This window comes from Chroicocephalus ridibundus, chromosome 24, assembly GCF_963924245.1.
Source record: "Chroicocephalus ridibundus chromosome 24, bChrRid1.1, whole genome shotgun sequence".
NCBI classification, from domain to species: Eukaryota; Metazoa; Chordata; class Aves; order Charadriiformes; family Laridae; genus Chroicocephalus; species Chroicocephalus ridibundus.
The window spans coordinates 3,078,818-3,097,410 of record NC_086307.1 but is presented as its reverse complement, the minus strand read 5'-3'; the positions used below and the strand labels follow the sequence as shown (position 1 = coordinate 3,097,410).

The 18,593-nt window shown below is 56.7% G+C and overlaps 4 protein-coding genes across 6 annotated transcripts in view; 3 read left to right on the top strand and 1 right to left on the bottom strand.

Moving 5' to 3' along the window:
• BLOC1S1 (biogenesis of lysosomal organelles complex 1 subunit 1) overlaps window positions 1-18,593 on the bottom strand; it is a 59,830-nt gene that overhangs the window by 26,269 nt on the left and 14,968 nt on the right. The window lies entirely within an intron of this gene.
• Window positions 20-3,418, top strand: MCRS1 (microspherule protein 1). The gene is made up of 14 exons (XM_063358982.1): window positions 20-131; window positions 619-748; window positions 858-996; window positions 1,084-1,242; window positions 1,360-1,469; window positions 1,557-1,665; window positions 1,760-1,898; window positions 1,988-2,063; window positions 2,155-2,183; window positions 2,301-2,393; window positions 2,504-2,586; window positions 2,679-2,766; window positions 2,876-3,003; window positions 3,090-3,418. Exons 1-14 carry the CDS (start codon window positions 20-22, stop codon window positions 3,174-3,176), a joined length of 1,482 nt encoding a protein of 493 aa, XP_063215052.1. The 3' UTR covers window positions 3,177-3,418.
• On the top strand, window positions 7,630-11,749 carry LOC134526945 (thiol S-methyltransferase TMT1A-like). Of its 3 annotated transcripts, none has more exons than XM_063359293.1 (4): window positions 7,630-7,843; window positions 8,354-8,433; window positions 9,114-10,275; window positions 11,221-11,749. In XM_063359293.1, the coding sequence occupies exons 3-4, from the start codon at window positions 9,772-9,774 to the stop codon at window positions 11,455-11,457; spliced, it is 741 nt and encodes a 246-aa protein (XP_063215363.1). In that variant the 5' UTR covers window positions 7,630-7,843; window positions 8,354-8,433; window positions 9,114-9,771; the 3' UTR covers window positions 11,458-11,749. The 3 variants fall into 3 exon arrangements, with proteins under 3 accessions (XP_063215363.1, XP_063215365.1, XP_063215362.1); XM_063359295.1 differs by lacking the exon at window positions 7,630-7,843 and adding an exon at window positions 8,106-8,170 and having other exon boundaries at window positions 9,351-10,275; XM_063359292.1 differs by lacking the exon at window positions 7,630-7,843 and adding an exon at window positions 8,106-8,170.
• On the top strand, window positions 11,899-18,559 carry TMPRSS12 (transmembrane serine protease 12). Its single transcript, XM_063359298.1, has 5 exons — window positions 11,899-12,946; window positions 13,361-13,559; window positions 15,572-15,843; window positions 16,577-16,719; window positions 17,759-18,559. The coding sequence occupies exons 1-5, from the start codon at window positions 12,877-12,879 to the stop codon at window positions 17,999-18,001; spliced, it is 927 nt and encodes a 308-aa protein (XP_063215368.1). The 5' UTR covers window positions 11,899-12,876; the 3' UTR covers window positions 18,002-18,559.

Here is an 18,593-nt window from a genome sequence, read left to right as displayed (position 1 = left end):
CCGCGCTTCAGTGCGCCTGATGATGACGTCAAATCGTCTTCCGGTGGGTACGCGGAAGCGGCGCCGTCGTCCATGGAGGCGGCCGGGCAGACGCCGTGGCGGAGCGGCCGGAGCCTCCGCTCCCGGGGATGGTGAGGCCGCGGTGGCGGCACCGGAGCCGCTCTGGAGGAGAATGGGGGCGGCCCTGGGTCCTCTCGGGCCGGGCGGGGGAGCGGGGCGGGCCTGGGTCCTCCTGGGGCCGGGGGGATTTGTCCGCGGGCCCTGACAGGGCCCTGCGCCCCCTCCCCGCCGTGTCCCCCATCCACTCCCCGGGCCCCTCACGTCCCCGTCTCCCCCCCCCCGCCCCATCCCCGTCTCTCCCGCTGCCTGTCCCCGTGTCCCTCGCTGTCACCCACCTCCCCCGTGTCGTCCCCCCCACCTCCACGCTCCCTTCGTTCCCCCCCGCCCCGTGTTCTGCTTGTCCCGGCTGTCTCTACGTTCCTGCTCTGTGTCCCGTCCCCCTCCCCGCACCCCCCAGGGTCGGAGTCCCTCATGAGCCCCCTGGAAATCTGCCTCCCCGCCTGCAATGGGGGGCCCGGCTGCCCCACGGGGTGAGTTCTCGCTTTCTCTCCCCCGCAGACGTGCTGCTCTCTGGACTGATGGCGTCGGGCGCGACGAGCCGCTCCGAGGACGAGGAGTCTCTGGCGGGGCAGAAGCGGGGCTCGGCCCAGGCCTCGGGCGCCATCCCCAAGCGCCGCAGCTCCTCGCGGTACGCCAGGGCGGGAGGGGGACACGGGCCTGCCCCCCTGCCTGTCCCCTGCCTGCGGGAGAGGGCAGCCTGCAGGCACTGGGGCTCGGAGCTGTCTCGTTTCTTCCAGGTTCATCAAGCGGAAGAAGTTTGACGATGAGCTGGTAGAGAGCAGCCTCGCCAAATCCTCCAGCCGGGCCAAGGGCACCGGTGGGGTCGAGCCTGGGCGCTGCTCAGGCAGCGAGCCCTCCTCCAGCGAGAAGAAGAAGGTGAAGGGCTGGCGGGGGCATCCAGGGGCCGGCCGGGGGGCCTGGGGAGCCCAGTGAGACCCCAGACCTCTGTCTCTGCCCACCCAGGTCTCCAAGTCCGTGTCCACCCCCATCGCGCCCAGCCCGGTCCCGACCCCTGGCCTCGCCAAGCGGATGAAGAAGAGCAAACAGTCCCTGCAGGTGACGAAGGACCTGGGCCGCTGGAAACCCGCCGATGACCTCCTGCTCATCAATGCCGTGCTGCAGGTAACGACCCCGAGGGGCTGCCTGTCCCCTAGGGAGCCTCAGAGGGGGGTGTGTGGCACCGCTGTGGTTTGGGGCTGGTCCCCGGGGACTGTCCCCTCAGCCGGGGGCTTTTTCCAGACCAACGACTTGACCTCCGTGCACTTGGGTGTGAAGTTCAGCTGCCGCTTCAACCTGCGGGAGATCCAGGAGCGGTGGTACGCGCTCCTCTACGACCCCATCATCTCCAAGTGAGTGCGGGGCAGGCGCGCAGGGGCAGAGCCATCCCTGGGGGGGGACACAGGGGCCCTCACACTGTGTGTGTGTGTCCCCCCAAGGCTGGCCTGCCAGGCCATGCGGCAGCTGCACCCCGAGGCCATCGCCGCCATCCAGAGCAAAGTGCTCTTCAGCAAAGCCGAGGAGCAGCTGCTGACCAAGGTGGGATCGGTAAGAGCTGGCCGGGAGCGGAACAGGGTGGGGGGGCTCCAGTTTGGTGTCTCAGGGGTCCTTGGTGACACGTGTCCCTCCTGTCCCCCTGCAGACCAGCCAGCCCACGCTCGACACCTTCCAGGAACTGCTCCACAAGCACCCTGATGTCTTCTACCCTTCCCGCACGGCCAAGGCCCTGCAGCTCCACTGGCAGCTCATGAAGCAGTACTACCTGCTGGACGACCAGACCGGTGAGGCTCCGGAGGGTCCCCTGTCCCTTGTGTCCCCTGTCCCCTGCAGCCTTCAGCTCCCTCACTCCCTCCCCTCCTGCTCCTTCCAGTGCAGCCGCTGCCCAAGGGGGACCAAGTGCTGAACTTTTCGGATGCTGAGGACATGCTTGACGACAGCAAGCTGAAGTGAGGGTTCTGGGGGACTGGGGTGGGGACAGAGGCCGCGCTGGGGGGACGTGGGGTGGCACTGTCTCATCCTGCCTTTTCTCCTCCGTAGGGATGTGCGGGACGAGGTGCTGGAGCACGGTGAGTCCGGCCTGCTCCCATCTGGGCAGCCTGAATGGGTGGGGAGAGACCCAGGGCCCCCCTGGGAGGGGGCAGGTGCCCCCCACCCTCCCCAGCTCCCTTCTCCCCTTCTCCCAGAGCTGACCGTGGCTGACCGGCGCCAGAAGCGGGAGATCCGGCAGCTGGAGCAGGAGCTGCACAAGTGGCAGGTGCTGGTCGACAGCATCACAGGTGAGAGCTGGGGACCGGGGGGGGCCACCTGTCTGTCCCCTCAGCTGTCTGTCCACCCCCCCCAGACCCCTGTCCGTCCCTCCAACCCCTCTCACCCTGCCTTCCTCCAGGCATGAGCTCCCCAGACTTCGACAGCCAGACGCTGGCCGTGCTGCGGGGCCGCATGGTGCGGTACCTCATGCGCTCCCGGGAGGTGAGTACAGATATTGTGGAGCCCCCCCGCGCCCCAGCAGAGCCCCCCCCCAGCCTCCCCGCAGCCCCCTGATGCTTCTCTGCCCTCCCCAGATCACACTGGGCAGAGCCACGAAGGACAACCAGATCGACGTGGACCTGGCGCTGGAGGGACCGGCCTGGAAGATCTCCCGCAAGCAGGGTAGGGCTGGGAATCGGGGCTGGGTCAGGTCTTGGGGCAGGGGGGGGGGCTCTGGAAGAGGTGGGGGGGCTGCGTTTACCACTCCTCTCACCCTGTTTCACCTCTCCAGGTGTCATCAAGCTGAAGAATAACGGGGATTTCTTCATCGCTAACGAGGGCCGGCGCCCCATCTACATTGACGGGCGCCCCGTGCTCGGCGGCAACAAGTGGAAGCTGAACAACAACTCGGTGGTGGAGGTGGGTCCTGGCGTGGGAGGGGGGGTCCCTGGGAGGGGGGCTGGGGGTCCCACCCTGCTCACTCTCTGCACCTCCCCCCGCCCCAGATCGCCAGCCTCCGCTTCGTGTTCCTCATCAACCAGGACCTGATCGCCCTCATCAAGGCGGAGGCGGCCAAACTGGCCCAGCAGTGACAAGGGCTGGGGGCTGCTCTGCCCGGTCCCACCCACTGGCCCCCCACAGGGGTGGGGGGGGTCCCTACAGCCCCCAGTTTGGCGATGGGGACCCCTAGTTCCCTTCAGCCACCTCCCCAAGGGTGCTGGGCCACTTCTGCCCACAGCCCCGGGGCTGGAGATTGTCACCTTCCAATAAAGTGTTTTTCCCCCGCCCCGCTGTGGGTGTCCTCCGGGGCGGGGGGACACACAGGACTCCCAGCTCCTGCGGTGTGTTCTTAAAATCGCTCCTTTATTGAAAAAGGTGGAGGGGGGGGCTCTGCCCCAGCTCGGCGGGGGCCAGGGCTGGCTGTGGGCTGTTGTCCCAAGGGCCCCCTTACACACCCATCCCCTCCTTTTGAGGCTGGGGCCTCCCTGGCCCTGGGAACCCCCCCATCAGCGCCAGCTCCAGGCATTGCAGGGCGCAGTGTATCAGCCCCCACGTGTCCCCCTGGGCCCCCCACCACACCCCCAGGTCGCAGCTGATCAAGTTCCCCCTTCCCTGAGGGGGAAGGCAAAGACACAGGGGCTGTCAGGCCAGCCATCGCTGTCACACCGTGGCTGGTCTCAGCCTGCTCCTGCTGAGGAGAGAGCTAGATATATAGATAGATATATGTATAAAATCTTCTCCTCTCCGTCCCGGCTATGGGTCTGGGGCCCCTCCAGGCTCCCTCCATCCCCAGCACAGCCTGGGCGTGCCCAAGTCCCCCTCTCCATCCTGGCTGTGAGACTGGGGAGGCCCCCAGGTCCCCTCTGTCCCTACCATGGGTCTGGCGCACCCCAGTTCCCATGCATCCCCACCCCAGATTGGGCACCCCAAGTCCCCCCCTCCCTCCCTGCTATGGGGCTGGGCCCCCCCCCCCCCCCCGCCAGGCTCCCTCTGTCCCCATAACAGACTGAGCACCCCAAAATCCCCCTCTCCATCCTGGCTGTGAGACTGGGGAGCCCCCCACCCGCCCAAGTCCCCTCCATCCCTACCCTGGGTCTGGTGCACCCCAGTTCACCCCAGTGAAAAAAGGTGGGTTTGAGGACGATGGCTCCAGGGAAGCCTGGGACCTCGAGGCTCGTGGGGTGATGCAGGGGTTTCCCAGAGACCGTGAGAACACGCCACACTTTTCCCTCCTGGCGCCTTCGCTGCCGGAGCAATGCTCGAGGTTTCCTGGCCCTCCCTGGCCATGCCCCCGGGCACCTATGGGGGGATGGGGATAGATCCAAGCTGGCTGGCAAAAAGCCTGAAGGTGGCACGCTGGCACTAGACTTGGAAAAGACAGGGGGCGTAACTGGGCTCCTTAGGAATAAGTCTGGGGGTGGCAGAATTTCGGCTCCCGCCAGTAAAAAGGAGAAAGGACCGATAGCCCAGCTGAAGTGCTTATACGCTAATGCACGTAGCACGGGCAACAAACAGGAGGAGCTGGGAGCCATTGTGCAGCAGGATGATTATGATGTAGTCGCCATCACAGAAACGTGGTGGGGTGACTCACGTAGCTGTAGTGCTGCCATGGATGCCTAGAGGCTCTTCGGGAAGGATAGGCAAGCAAGGAGAGGCGGGGGGTGGCCCTGTATGTTAAGGAGTGCTATGGATGCTTTGAACTTAATGATGGTGCTAATGAGACTGAGCGTTTCTGGGTAAGAATCGGGGGCAGGGCTAACAAGGCGGATATCTGGACACGCTAAGAAGGCCAACAGCGTCCTGGCCTGTATCAGGAATAGTGTGGTGAGCCGGACTAGGGAAGTGATCATCCCCCTGTACTCGGCACTGGTGAGGCCCCACCTCGAGTACTGCGTTCAGTTTTGGGCCCCTCGCTACAGGAGGGACATTGAGGTGTTGGAGCGTGTCCAGAGAAGGGCTACAAAGCTGGTGAGGGGTCTGGAGGACAAACCTTACGAAGAACGGCTGAGGGAGCTGGGGTTGTTTAGCCTGGAGAAGAGGAGGCTGAGGGGAGACCTTATCACCCTCTACAACTACCTGAAAGGAGGTTGTAGAGAGATGGGGGCTGACCTCTTCTCCCTGGTGACAAGTGATAGGACGAGGGGAAACGGGTTCAAGTTACGTCAGGGGAGGTTTAGATTGGATATTAGGAGACATTTTTTCACTGAAAGGGTTATTAAACATTGGAACAGGCTGCCCAGGGAGGTGGTGGATTCACCGTCCCTGGAGGTGTTTAAAAAAAGGGTGGATGGGGCACTGAGGGACATGGTTTAGAAGCGGCTCTTGTCAGGGTAGGCTAAAGGTTGGACTCGATGATCTTAAAGGTCCCTTCCAACCTCAGCCATTCTACGATTCTATGGCCGCGCCTCCTCTCCCTGACCCCTCCTCCCGACCATCCGTGACCACGCCCCCGACCATCTGTGACCACCCCCCAAATTTAAATAATATGGAAAAGGCAAAAAACACACCCAATCTGGGGAAAATAGGGCCCTCCTCGGCCCCGCCCGCCCCGAGCTGCGGCACCGGCTTCCGGGTTGCGCCGTGACGCCCGCTGTGCTGCGCATGCGAGGCCCCGCGCGCCTGCAGTAACGGAGCGTGGCCGCGAGGCGGCAGCAGTCTTCACCATGGCAACCGCTCCCGGGCGGGTGGGCCAATCCAGCGTGGGTATCGCGTTCCCCATTGGTCGGATCACCTCGCCGGGGTGGGGCGCGGCGGGGATTGACGGCAGCCAGGGACCAATGGAGTGCGGCTGCCCAAGAAGGGGGGGCGGGCAGTTGGAGCAACGGCCAATGGGCGCGCGGCGTGGGCGGGGTGCCCCGGAAGCGGAGGGGAGCGGGGTAAAATGGCGGCCAGCTCGAAATCGGAGCGGGGCGGCCCGGGCTGGAAGCGGGACCCGGCGGGCGGGCCCTTGGGCAAGGCGGGGAATGCTGAGGGTTCCCGAAGGGTGATGGGGGGGGGGGCGCGGGTGAGACGGGTCTTGGAAGGGGGGGGGGGGGCCGAGGGGTGATGAAGGGGACTGGGGGGGACGGGACGGGGACGGGGGTCCTGACGAGGCTCGGGGGGGTGGAGGGGGTCTTGAGAGGGGCTGGGGGGGCTCTTCGGGCGTGGGAGCTGTCGCCAGAGCCGCGGCCCTACCGGAAAATGCTTCGCAGGCTGGCCAGGGGGTCCTGGGAAGGCTTTTAAGGGGGAGAACGGGGTGTGTAGGTGGGGTGATGATGTCATTTGCCCCCCCCCCGTCCTGCGGCAGAGGAGCAGGTGAGGGGGGGATGGGGGGGTTACTTGGGGTCCCCCCCCAAAAAAAGAGGTGGGTCACAGCCCCAAAATGTCTAAAATTTATTGGGATGCATTTAAAAAAGAAAAATGTCAAAACCTGTCACTCTGGGCGTGAGGTGCTGAAATAAAGAAAAATCTCTCGTTTTTATATATATATATATTGGAAAATAATTGTCATTTATTTATGTAAAATGAGTTCAAAATTAAAACCTCTGTCTCTCAGCACTCCGTGATTCTGTGATTCTCTGTTATATAAAAGATGTTTGAATATAAAAATGCTGAAAATTTACTTATAAAAAGATATTAGCGTCAAAATAGATGTGTAAGCCGTCAGTCTAAATAGATGTTGTATAGCGTAAGTGCTAATGCATCAGTCTAAGCAGATCTAAGTCTAAACAGATTTTTGATATAAGTGTAAAGAGATGATATAAATTCCCTGAAAAAAAATGTATATACACCTGTAAATGTCTGTGCTTTATATTGATTTGTGCAGACAGAAAGGAAAAAAAGGAATAAAATTTAATGCGCAAAAGCCAAAATCACCCATTTTTATGTTGTGGATGAGGTGCCACCCCCACCTCCCTCCTTGGTCCCCGGCCCTGGTGCCCCCCCGCGGAGCAATGTGGCGTCCCTGGGGCTCGTTTTGGGGGGGGGAAACCCCCGTGGGGCAGGTTTTTGGGTGCGGAGGCGCTGCCTAGGCTGCGAGTGTAACCCGGGAAGCGGTTCCGGTTCCCGGCTGGACTAAAGCGGGCTGAGACCGGTCACCGCTCATCACACTAACGGGCGCTGCGAGCGGGGTGATTGGGGGGGGGGGGGGGGGGGGGGGCTGCCGCCCGGCGCTGCGCGTGCGCTCTGGCCCCGCCCCCCGCCAGTTTTAGCCCCGCCCTCCCGGCCCCGCCGCCCGCCGCCCGCAGCTCGTGCGCATGCGCGGTTCGCGGCCACGAGCCGGCGCCGGGCCCCAGAGAGCGGCGGCCGGAGGGTGAAGCGGAACCGCCGGGGCTCCGGCGAGCTCCCTACCACCCGGAGCGGGTGCTGTGCAGCCCGGCCAGCCCCGAGAGCGGCCATCGGCCCTCCCGTCCCGGCTCTTACCGCACTCCCTGGCCCCCGTCAGTCTTCCCGGTGTCCATCTCCATGGCCCCGCGGTGCTCCAGGACCCCGGAAGTGCCCCCTCAGTCCTCCGAAGCGCGTCTTTATGGCACTTCAGTCCTCCAGCATCCCGGAAGTGCCCCCTCAGTCCTCCGAAGCGCGTCTTTATGGCACTTCAGTCCTCCAGCATCCCGGAAGCGTCCCCTCAGTCCTCCGTAAATCACCTGCTTCCCGCACTCCCGCAACCACAGAAAACGGTTACCGGCTAACCCCCAAAACGCCCGCAGATTACAAAAATAAAGCCACCACCGCGGAAATCTCTTCCCCGCAACCGCAAACTGACAGCACGTAAAGACAGATGGTGAGAGAACCACCAGAGGCGACTCAGAACTCACGAACGGAACCAGCCAGGGGCGGCGCTTCCCCTGCCGGGAACGGAAGGCAGGAGGCCAAAAAAAACCCCCCCACCTTTTCCCGGGAGATTGTGGGAAGGGCGATGGGCGGGGCCCCCCGAGAGCGGTGGGCGTGGCCAGAGGGCGGGGGCAGCGAGCAGGGGGCGTGGCCTGATGCCAGTGGGTGTGGCCAGAGGGTATATAAGCCCCGGCCTCTCTCCCGCAGCTCATTCTGCCGGCGCTGGGTCAGCGGCAGCTTCGGGGCTGAGCGTGTTTTGGTGTTTAGAGAGGCAGAGGTAAAAAGTTTGAGCTAAACCCTTCAGAACCAGTTGATGTTCCGCAGCCTGAATAGTAGAAAGTCAACTTGATGGGGTTTTTTTTTTTTTTTGGTTTTTCCTTTTTCTTCTCAAGTCAATAAGTTTGTAACGAGTGTTCAGGGGTGCCCAGATGATTTAATAGCCTGCTTTTCTTTATTCCAGGAGCACTGCATTTTCCTAGAATTCCTGACTTTATTAAAGATGGAGCTGTGGTTTTCTTCACCGGTTTTGCTGTACGCTGTGTAAGTTGCTGATATAATTTCTCTTAATTGTCTGGATGGAGGATGGACACCTATAGACCCCCCCATGTCCCTCAGCACCACGTCTGCCCAGCTTTTAGATTATCTCCAGGGATGGCAACTTCACCACTGCCCTGGGCAGCCTGGGCAATGCTTGATGACCCTTTTGGTGAAGAAATTTTTCCTAATATCCATCTTAAACCTCCCCTGGTGCAACCTGAGGCCGTTTCTTCTTGTCCAGTCATTGGTTACTTGGGAGAAGAGACCAACCTCCCCCTCACTACACCCTCCCTGGTACTCTACACCCCTCCCCACGGTCCCTCTGTCCCATCACATCCCCAGTTTGTCCCTCCCGGTCACCCCACAGGTATCCTGTCTCCACCCTTCTCCGGACCCCCAAAAATGTCCCTGCCACACCCCCGAGGACCTTAAGTCCTCCCTTCCCTGTACCAGGCTCACCTGGGGCAGAGCGATTCAGTGCCTGTGGCTGATCCATGCTGCTGCCAAGCCCTTTGGAAAAGCACTGCCGACTGCAAAGTTGAAAAAGTTTTCCAGAATGCATTTAGCGTCGACTGAATCGGTGATTCCAGCTGCTGAAGTTAATAATAAGACCAAGCCATATACTGCGTGCCACTATTACTGAATTAATAAATCGTTTTCTCTCTGTTCCGTGGTTGCCAAAGGGCTGGAGGATAACTAAGACGGCAAGCTCCTCCACTGCAGAGGAGCCCGTATGCGCACGCCGACGTATTTTAGGTGTCCACAAAGTGGAAAGACTGAAAACTGCTGTTGCAGAGAGAGCACAGAGCAAGCAGCTGCCTAGCTCATCCAGCCACTTACAACAGGGGGGGTAAATTAAGTCTTAAACAAATGCCTTTTAACTGAAATGTTAATTAAACTCCTAATGAAACACCTAACAGCGAATCCGGAGTTTAGATTAATTTCCTTCAGCTCCCTCATGTCAACATACCGTGGTTTTAAGAGCTACGACCTGTAACCTGAAGCTGCTGAATGCCAAATTAGGGCAGGCTCTGACATTTTGCCAGTGGCTGCACACGAAGTTGAACTGCCCAGTTTATGCAGGGTACGTAACAGCCTGACAGCTCCTCCTCTGCCGGAGCTGGGACGCTCTCTGGGACGCGCTCCCACGTCCCCTGTCCTTGCCTGTGACCGGACTTTAAAATCAGCTTTAGAGAAAAGTCTACCGGATCGGTCCAAGGAGCTGAATATACTCCAGGAGGAAGAGAGCAAGCGCGTGAATTTCAAGGGCTGAATTTCAAGGTCTGTAACACGCAGAAGAACTAGTTTTGCCCAGTGCTGCTCCTCTGCCCCACGCTGGAGATGACAGAGCCCAGCATCCTCTTCCTCCGCGCCTGCCTGGCGTTGCTGGCCATGCCCATCTACCTGCTGTCCTTCCTGGGCATATGGGAGCCTTTCTGCAAGAAGATATTTTTCCCTTTCTTCTTAGAGAAGCTTTCTGCAGTTCACGAAAGTAAAGTGAAAAAGCAGAAGCAGGAGCTATTTCACAACCTACCCAACTTCAAGAGCCCCTCAGGAGAGCTGAAGCTGCTGGAGATCGGGACCGGCTGCGGTCCCAACTTCCAGTTCTACCCGCCAGGCTGCAGAGTCACCTGCACCGACATAAACCCCAACTTCCAGCAAGGCCTCTCCAGAAGCATGAACAAGAACCAGCACGTCCAGTACGAGCGTTTCCTGGTCGCCGCAGGAGAAGACCTGCACCAGGTGCCCAGCGGCTCTGTGGACGCCGTGGTCTGCACCCTGGTCCTCTGCTCCGTGCAGGACGTGAACGGCACCCTGAGGGAGGTTCTGCGAGTGCTCCGACCAGTGAGTATCTGAATAAAAACTCTGTTGTTACCTTTATCATCTGTTCCAGAGGCACTGCACCAAGAGATAAGGAAAAAAAAAAAAAAAAAAAAAAAAAAGGGAAGAAAAAAGAGAGTTGTTTTTGAGCATACAAAGCAGACCCAGTTTCTTTCCCCACGACCACTCGGCACTGCCAAATGGTGCAAAGCAGGAGCAACACACTGGTCGGTCCGTCCTGGTCTTAAAAGCAAACCCCTAAAAGTAACACAGTCTGCCAACTAGATCTGCCATTAATTTTCTAAGTAATTAATTATGGTTTAGCATTTAGAGCCGAACTGGTTCCTCTGGTGCTGTCTCTCTCCCCCCCACACCAGATTTTCTTTGGTGGCAAGCTCTTTGAGCCAGAGTGAAAATCTGCATTTTAAATAAACTGCTTTAGCCTGTTAGAAGTGGGGCTGATCTACCTGTATGACTGCAACAGTCTCATGAAATGCCTTCCCTGTAATATACTAATCAAGTTAAAGATTTAAAAAAAGCTGTTTTGTTGGGGTGTTTTTTGCAATGGACTTTCAGTCTTTAAAATGGCACTTTCAAGACAATCCTTTGCGTTGTCAAAAACTGCTGAGCTTGAGCAGGATTTACCCATTTCTTAGTTTCCTTTGGAAAAAAAATGACATGCTAGCAACTGTAATCGAAACAAAAAAGACAACGAACTACTGCTATAATGAAAGCGGGATCGAGTAAGCACACCCTTCACGCTTTTTGAACAGGCATTTTCAGTCTCTGCAAGTTTCCTGCTCACACTAATTCCAACTGACACCACAAAAGCAGGGAAGGGGTGGGAGAATGCCGATGAGCGAGGGAAGGGCACAGGCACTGGTCTGCACTGGGGAGGAGGCGGGAATGGGGGGAGAAGTTCAGCCGGGCCCCGGCGCCTGCTCTGTAAAACGACTTTGTTTTCCCCAGGGAGGCGTTTTTTATTTCTTGGAGCACGTGGCCGCCGACCGTTCCAGCTGGAGGTACTTTTGGCAGCAGGTCTGCTATCCGACTTGGAAACTCGTCTTTGCCGGGTGCTGCCTAACGAGGGAGATCTGGAAGAATCTCGAACAGGCCAACTTCTCGGAGCTGAGCCTGCGGCACACCAGCGTGGCGCTGCCCTGGACGCCCATCAAGCCCCACATCATTGGGTACGCCGTGAAGTAGCTCACAGCCCACTCCCCTGCCCCCCCGAGTCCTTGGCATAAACAACACAAACAACACGGCATAGGCTAATCCAGACCTCCGAATCTAGTCAACGCGGTGAAGGACTTTAATTAACTTTCTGATTCAAGTGTCAAATGAGAAGAGAGGGTCAGTTTTCTAAGCGTCTCTGAAGCCCTCGTGCTGCTGACGGTGCCGTGTCAGACCCAGCGCAGCCATGCAGGATGCCGGGAGGCTGCAGGAGAATGGAAAACAGCCCAGCAGGCAGGAAAATAAACGTATTAACTCAAAGGAACGTCTGCCTACGTCTGGTGAACTCCGGGAAGGGATCCCTGCGGGTGCTCCCCACGCTGGGGGGCAGCCATTGCAGGCCGGCGCTGGGCTCGACCCGCTCTCCCCCCCCTCCACGGTCATGGTTTGGGCTGGGACGGAGGTGACAGCGGTGAGCAGCTGGAGCGGTGCCGTGGTTTGGGTTTGATGGGGAGAGTGTGACAGCGCAGCGGTGGCTCTGGCTGTTGCTGAGCTCTGGAGGCCGTTCCTGCTCCTCACCCCCGGCCAGCGACGGGTGGGGGGCAGCAGGTGCCGGGGGGGACACGGCCGGGACAGCCGACCCCGGCTGGCCACGGGGATGTTCCAGAGCACACCGTGGCGTGCTCGGGGTGTAAAGCTGGGGAAGGAGGAGAGACAGCGGGAGTGATGGCGTTTGTCTTCCCAAGGCACCATGCCGTGGGATGGAGCCCGGCGTTCCCGGGGATGGCTGAACCCCCCGCCTGCCATGGGGAGCCGGGAACGGATCCCTTGGTTCGTTTCGCTTCCGTGTGGCTTTTGCTTTACTTATTAAACCGTCTTTATCTCAACCCACCAGTTTTTCCTCCCTTTTGACCTTCCGATTCTCTCCCCCGTGCAAACATGGCGGGGGGTGAGCGAGCAGCTGCGGGGGGCTCAGCTGCCGGCGGGGGGTGAAACCGCGACCCGCCGTTGGCATCCCAGCCCCGCAGAAGGCGCAGTCGGACAAAAACCCTGAACTCCCAACCTGTAACTTGCAAGCCTGAACTCCCAACCCTCAGCCGCCCTGCCCTGCCCTGCCCTGCCCTTCCCTCCCCACCTTTGCCCGGCCCGCAAGCGTTTATCGCCCGCCGCCGGGGTGTGAGGGGCGGCCCGGTGCCCTGCCTCCCCACACGCCCCTCACGGCCGCCATCCCGCTGCTAACACCGCCCTCCCCCCGCCCCTCGGCCACCTCCCCGCCGCTAACGCCGCCCCTCACCGCCGCGTTAAACCCCCGTGTTGAACGTTCCGCGCTCGGGGCCGGGGGGGGGGATGTTTCCCCGCCGGGCGCCGTCGCCTCAGCGGCCGTTGGTGGCGCTGCCGCCATTTTGCGGCCCCTGAGGGAGGACACGGCGGGGCGGGCCCGTCGCCGCCCTCATGCTGCCGCTGCTCCTGGCCCTGGCCCTTGCCCTGCCCGGCCCAGCGGCCCGGACGGCTCTCGCCCAGGGTACCGGGGCTGGTCCGGGGCGGGCGGAGGGTCTGAGGGGATGGCGGGGGAGAACGGCGGGGGCACACGGGCTGCGGCGGCCCAGGGCGCCCCGCAAACACACGGAGGGCTTTGTCTGCACCGAAACGAGATGAATTCACACAGCGGCTGGAGCCCGCTCAGCATCAGTGCGCAGAATAAATCCATATGCAGGAAACGTGCCTGTAACCAGGTGAAACACACACATTTCATACAACCTATGGAAGCACCCAGAAGCCGGGGCTCCAGCGGCAAACATCAGATACCCCACAGCAAGTAACGCTGTAGATTAAGGAGGAAAAAAAAAAAAAATCAACCCCCCCCAAAATGCTGCCAGCGCCCCAAAAGCTCTGTTTTCCAGTGCGAGCGATGTTAACGGGCTGTTGTGTTTGGCAGGGTGTGGGGAGCGCCCGCTCTTGGACGTCATCCCGGGGTCCCGCGTCGTGGGGGGACACGATGCCGAGGTGGGCGCCTGGCCCTGGGCCGTCAGCCTCCAGCTCCGCCGGCCCGGCACCCACTTCACCCACGTCTGCGGGGGAGTTCTGGTGAACAAGAACTCGGTCCTCACCGCGGGCCACTGCGTGGCAGGAAGGGAGTACGTATTCACCCTGAGAGCTCGTTATTAACGACGAGGAGGGCGCAGTAGGTCAGCAGAGCATCCCCTACCACAGGTGATGTCGTAGGTGAACCTCTGAACAAAGGCAATTCATAGAATGGTTTGCATGGGAAGGGACCTTAAAGCCCACCCAGTGGCACCCCCTGCCCTGGGCAGGGACACCTCCCACCAGCCCAGGTTGCTCCAAGCCCCGGCCAACCTGGCCTTGAACCCCTCCAGGGATGGGGCAGCCACAGCTTCTCTGGGCAACCTGGGCCAGGGGCTCACCCCGCTCATAGCCAAGAATTTCTTCCTCAGATCTCACCTAAATCTCCCTCTTTCAGTGTAAAACCCTTCCCCCTCGTCCCATGGCTCCCCTCCCTGCTCCAGAGTCCCTCCCCAGCTTTCCTGGAGCCCCTTGAGGGACTGGAAGGGGCTCCAAGGTCTCCCCGGAGCCTTCTCTTCTCCAGGCTGAACCCCCCCAGCTCTCTCAGCCTGTCCCCACAGCAGAGGGGCTCCAGCCCTCCCAGCAGCTCCAGGGCCTCCTCCGGCCCCGCTCCAGCAGCTCCGTGTCCTCCCGGGCTCCAGACCGAGCTCTCCCGGGGCAGCACCACTGTGCAGATGCAAATCTGCAACCCCCGTTTACTGACAGGGCCCATCCCAGGGACCGGTCGCAGCTCTAGGGACCAAAGGCTGTGTGTCCCCTTTGTCACCTTCGCTGTACCGGTCCCGTGTGGTGACAGCCACCAGCCCAGCGCGGGATGCAAAGTTACATCTTTGTAAGGCAGCATCAACACGTGTGGGATATGCCCTTATGGCTTGGCCCAGAACAACCGTTGTTATTTTCAACGAGGGCTTGTTTGCTTTTGATCTAGGTGACATTTTTTGTTAGGTTGGGAGCTTTTTTTCCCATGGAGCTCTAATTTTTCTGATTAAGAACATTTTTCTAAACTAGTAAAGCTCACTGCAAGAAGAAAATGTTGCAATATTTAAATTAGAAACATTACTATTCTGTAGTTTTAACGCGGTTTCCATTTTTCCTGTTTAACAGAACCACCAATTTGGCACTTTACCACGTTGTAAAAAGGAAAAAAAAAAAAAAAAGTAGCAACATTCCTCAGAACTGGCCTTTTCCTTGTACTTCCAGCACCTCTGCTGCAGCTCAGCGTTCTCATCGCTCTTGTCTTTTCATAGTCTTTAGCATCGTTACGAAATCCAGTTCGTGCAGGTTCATATTGACTGTGTTGAAATAACCATGAACTAGAGGGAAACTGAACTGTAAAAATCTCTGAACTTTGGAATTTTATCATTTATCAGGACTTTGTTAGATTAGCTCCTTGTTTCTTTAAATGCCCTTCTACAAACATTAATTTAGAGAGGCATCATATTGCAAATAATCAATTTAATTTCTATTTTACGCTCTGGAGAATTTTGAAGGTTAATCTGAATTTTACAGCCTGCCCTTTGCTCATCACAGTCCAAATTCAATTCCCACTTAGTGTCAGTGAAGATTTTTTTCTCAACGTACTTGAATAGAAATCGGGTCTGAATGATCCTGGCCGTATTTCTAAATTTAATATTAAGTCGATATTCATTATTTGTAACTTCTAGTTAATGGATTTCCCAAATCTGCGTACAAACACAGTCTTTATAAGCATTGTGGATACAAGCCTACCTCCTTTCTGCAAAATAAATCCGTGTTTTCGTCTTTTTCAAAAGATTATCTCCCGGGTGGCCTCTGCTGAGGTGGGGTGGGAAGCAAAATCTGAGCATCAGCTTAAATCATTAATCCGAATTTGCCTTAACAGCCGTAACCAGCCTTAGACAAACTGAGTGTGCAAAACAGGATGGTAATTAGCCAAATTTGTTCCAGAAAGTATTCACTACAGGCTTTTCAATGAGTATATCTAAAGGCGCGTAAGCCAACAGTAAAACAATTGGTTAAATCAATGCCGTCAAGAAACGTTACTTACTTGAACGTAATGGTAAAAAATACATGAATTCTCTCTTAGGGGCCCATATTCCTGGAGAGCGGTTTTGGGCGTGCATAACCTGCAGAAAAACGGCAGACACACGGTAAAAAGAAAGATCAGAAGCATCACCGTGCACCCAGAATACAAGAGAGAAACCTTTGAAAACGACATTGCGTTATTTGAACTGGGTTACGCAGTTCGCTACAGCAGCTACATCCAGCCCATCTGCTTACCCCCCCCAGACCTTCCCCCGGGCATGGAGAACGGGACGGAATGCTTCATCAGCGGCTGGGGACGCACGGCCGAGCAAGGTAAACCTTCCCTTGCGTTGCTGATCGAGTTATAAGGTTATAGTCGCACCACACAACAAATGGAACCCTTCCGCAATTGAACGTCTGCTTTCAGTGGTTTTTCCATTCAAAGCAGGTTAGAGCTACGCAGGTGTACCCAAAAGAGAAGTTTTCTAGCCTTTCTTCCACGTATAACACAAAAAAAAGGAAAATAAGCCAGCCTGACTTTCAGATTCATGGTACAGCTACTCAATGCTGTCTGCTAGAAATGGCTTTTTTATTGAAAAACAACAATTCTGATGCCGTGCCTTGTGAACCCAGGGGTCCCCGTGTATTTTACAAGTGGCTGCACTCCCTCAAATTCTCCCTTTAATCACAACGAGCACAAACTTTTTGTCAGCTGGTGCTGCCGCGTCTTTCTGGTGTGGAAATTTCGAGGACGGCTGGGGATCGTACAAGCTTGGCCGATAAGTTGCCGCTGACATTTGGAGCAAGGCTAGTGAGCGGCATTATGGCCATCGGCGTTTCTTCAGAATAAGAACTGCAAAAAACTACATCAAATCCAAGTGTGCAAGTCCTTAACCCACTTAAGTTTAACTCTGTTAGAAGGCGGCACAATCTCTGTATTACGTACATGTCTGTACCCGTACAGAAACATGCTTACGCTAAACAGGGGGAAAAAGGAGCACGGTAAGAATTGCTACACACAACAGCATAAATATTTTACCTTTCTATATGCGGTCTTCTGTTAAAGGTGATACTTCGGCTGTGTTAAAAGAAGCTCAAGTGGAAATCATTCCTTACAGCATCTGTAACGGTTCGGAATCGTACGGGGGGCTGGTGAACAAGAACATGATTTGTGCCGGCTCTCGATTCGGAGGCATCGATGCCTGCCAGGTACGAACGGACACGGTGCCCCACCGGCCACCAGGGAAACCTCCCAGCCAGCGGCTCAGGGGCACCGTGATGACCAGCAGTTGTAGCATAATTCATTAAAATGGCACAAATGTTAAGCAGAAAACATGTCCTGCTGCAAAAGTGTCATAAATAGAGAGGCGAGATGGTGATTCCAAAGCAAAAACACACCTCGAAAACACAAAGAATTCAGTGACGCTCGGAAGAAGACCAGAGTAAGGTAACAAAGCGAAAAGATAAAGAACTCAAACATATTTTATATAACACTTGCCACAAAGATGTTAATGAATCACGCATTACACAAACACACCTGTGGATACACACAGGTATCCCCGTACACACACGGCGCGTGTGAAGCGCGCGAGCATCCCGCCTGTTTCTATGCTGTTGAAAGAGCAGCAGCGTTGGGAAGCGCGATGGCTCTGTGATACGGCGAGATTTTGATTTAAACGTTGAGCAATCGGCATCTCTTTCTCAGAAAAGACAATTCTCAGGTCAAAAGTGCTGGCATGCAAAAGCCGGGGCACCAGTTGTGATAGGGAGACATTTATAATAGAGGACCGTAAGGCGTTCATAAGTACGCTGTCTGACACACCTCCCGCTCTCCTCAGCGGTTCCCTTTCAGCGGGTGATGTGGCAAAGACTCGGGGCTGTGCCCTCGTTACCCTGGTCTCGGCACTTACACCTTGTGCGGACACTGTATGCTCACGTTAACTGAGGAGAGAGAAAGTTTAGGGGGACCAGCCTTGGAATTAAAAGGCGCAGAAACAACAGAACTTTAGTTAAAGACACTGAAACTAAGGTAGGCACGGGCCTCGAGTCCCGGTACTGTCACCCAGCGTCACCCCATTGTGTCTTAGTTTGTCTGCGTTCTACTAGCCACGTATTACTGTCATTACTGTCCGGTTAACTGAGCTGATTAAAAAGAGTTAAGAAAAAAAGCGGACACATTACTGACTGACTTCTGCCTTGTCTCCCGGCCAGGAATATGTTACTAGTTCGTTATATTGCTTATTTGTAGGGAGACAGCGGTGGACCTTTAGCGTGTTATCACCCTGGCACCAACAAATACTACCTCATCGGGATTTCCAGCTTCGGACTGGGCTGCGGCCGACCAGCGTATCCTGGGATCTACGTCCGCTTATCACAATACAGAACATGGCTAACGTCCAAACTGCTGAGCAGCACGGCTGAGAACCCCGCGAGCGTTCCACTCGCCATCTTTCTGACTCTGACATGGACGGTACTTGTGTCGACTTTCTAAAGGGACAAACCATCGTGTCATCCTCCCAGAGGTCTGGTCTGCCCGTCAAACTTTGGAACGAACCAACTCCTGTTTCAGAATAAATCCAAGAGCCAAAGGACATACACTTTTTTTTTTTTTTTTCCAGAAGTCATGTTTGCAATTGTAGTATCTTTTTTGTTTCCTGCCTTTGATATCCGTACTAACAGCAGAGGAAACGATAACAGCCTTGACCCCAATAATGAAATCAAATATAGAAACGTTACCAAGTGAAAATACGTGTTACCTCCCCTGTTTCTGTGCTTTCCCAGCCACCAGAACCTTCGCTACCACTTAGTGACACCACCACGATTCTGTAGATGGCGGAGACGCTCCCTCTGCCGGGTGAATTAGCAGAGCACAACACGGTTTTGGTTAACTGCGGCTCAGCTTACTGAAAACTAATAAGGGAAAAAAACCTGTGGAAAGACAAAAGGTATTCTCCAGTAATTATTTTTAGTGACGACTAAGTTGCACGCACAAATAACTTAGTACTCTGCCTGCTGAAAGCACACATCAGGTAAAAGATCTCTGGGTGCTATTTCATAGACTAAATATTTATTCTTGGCCACTG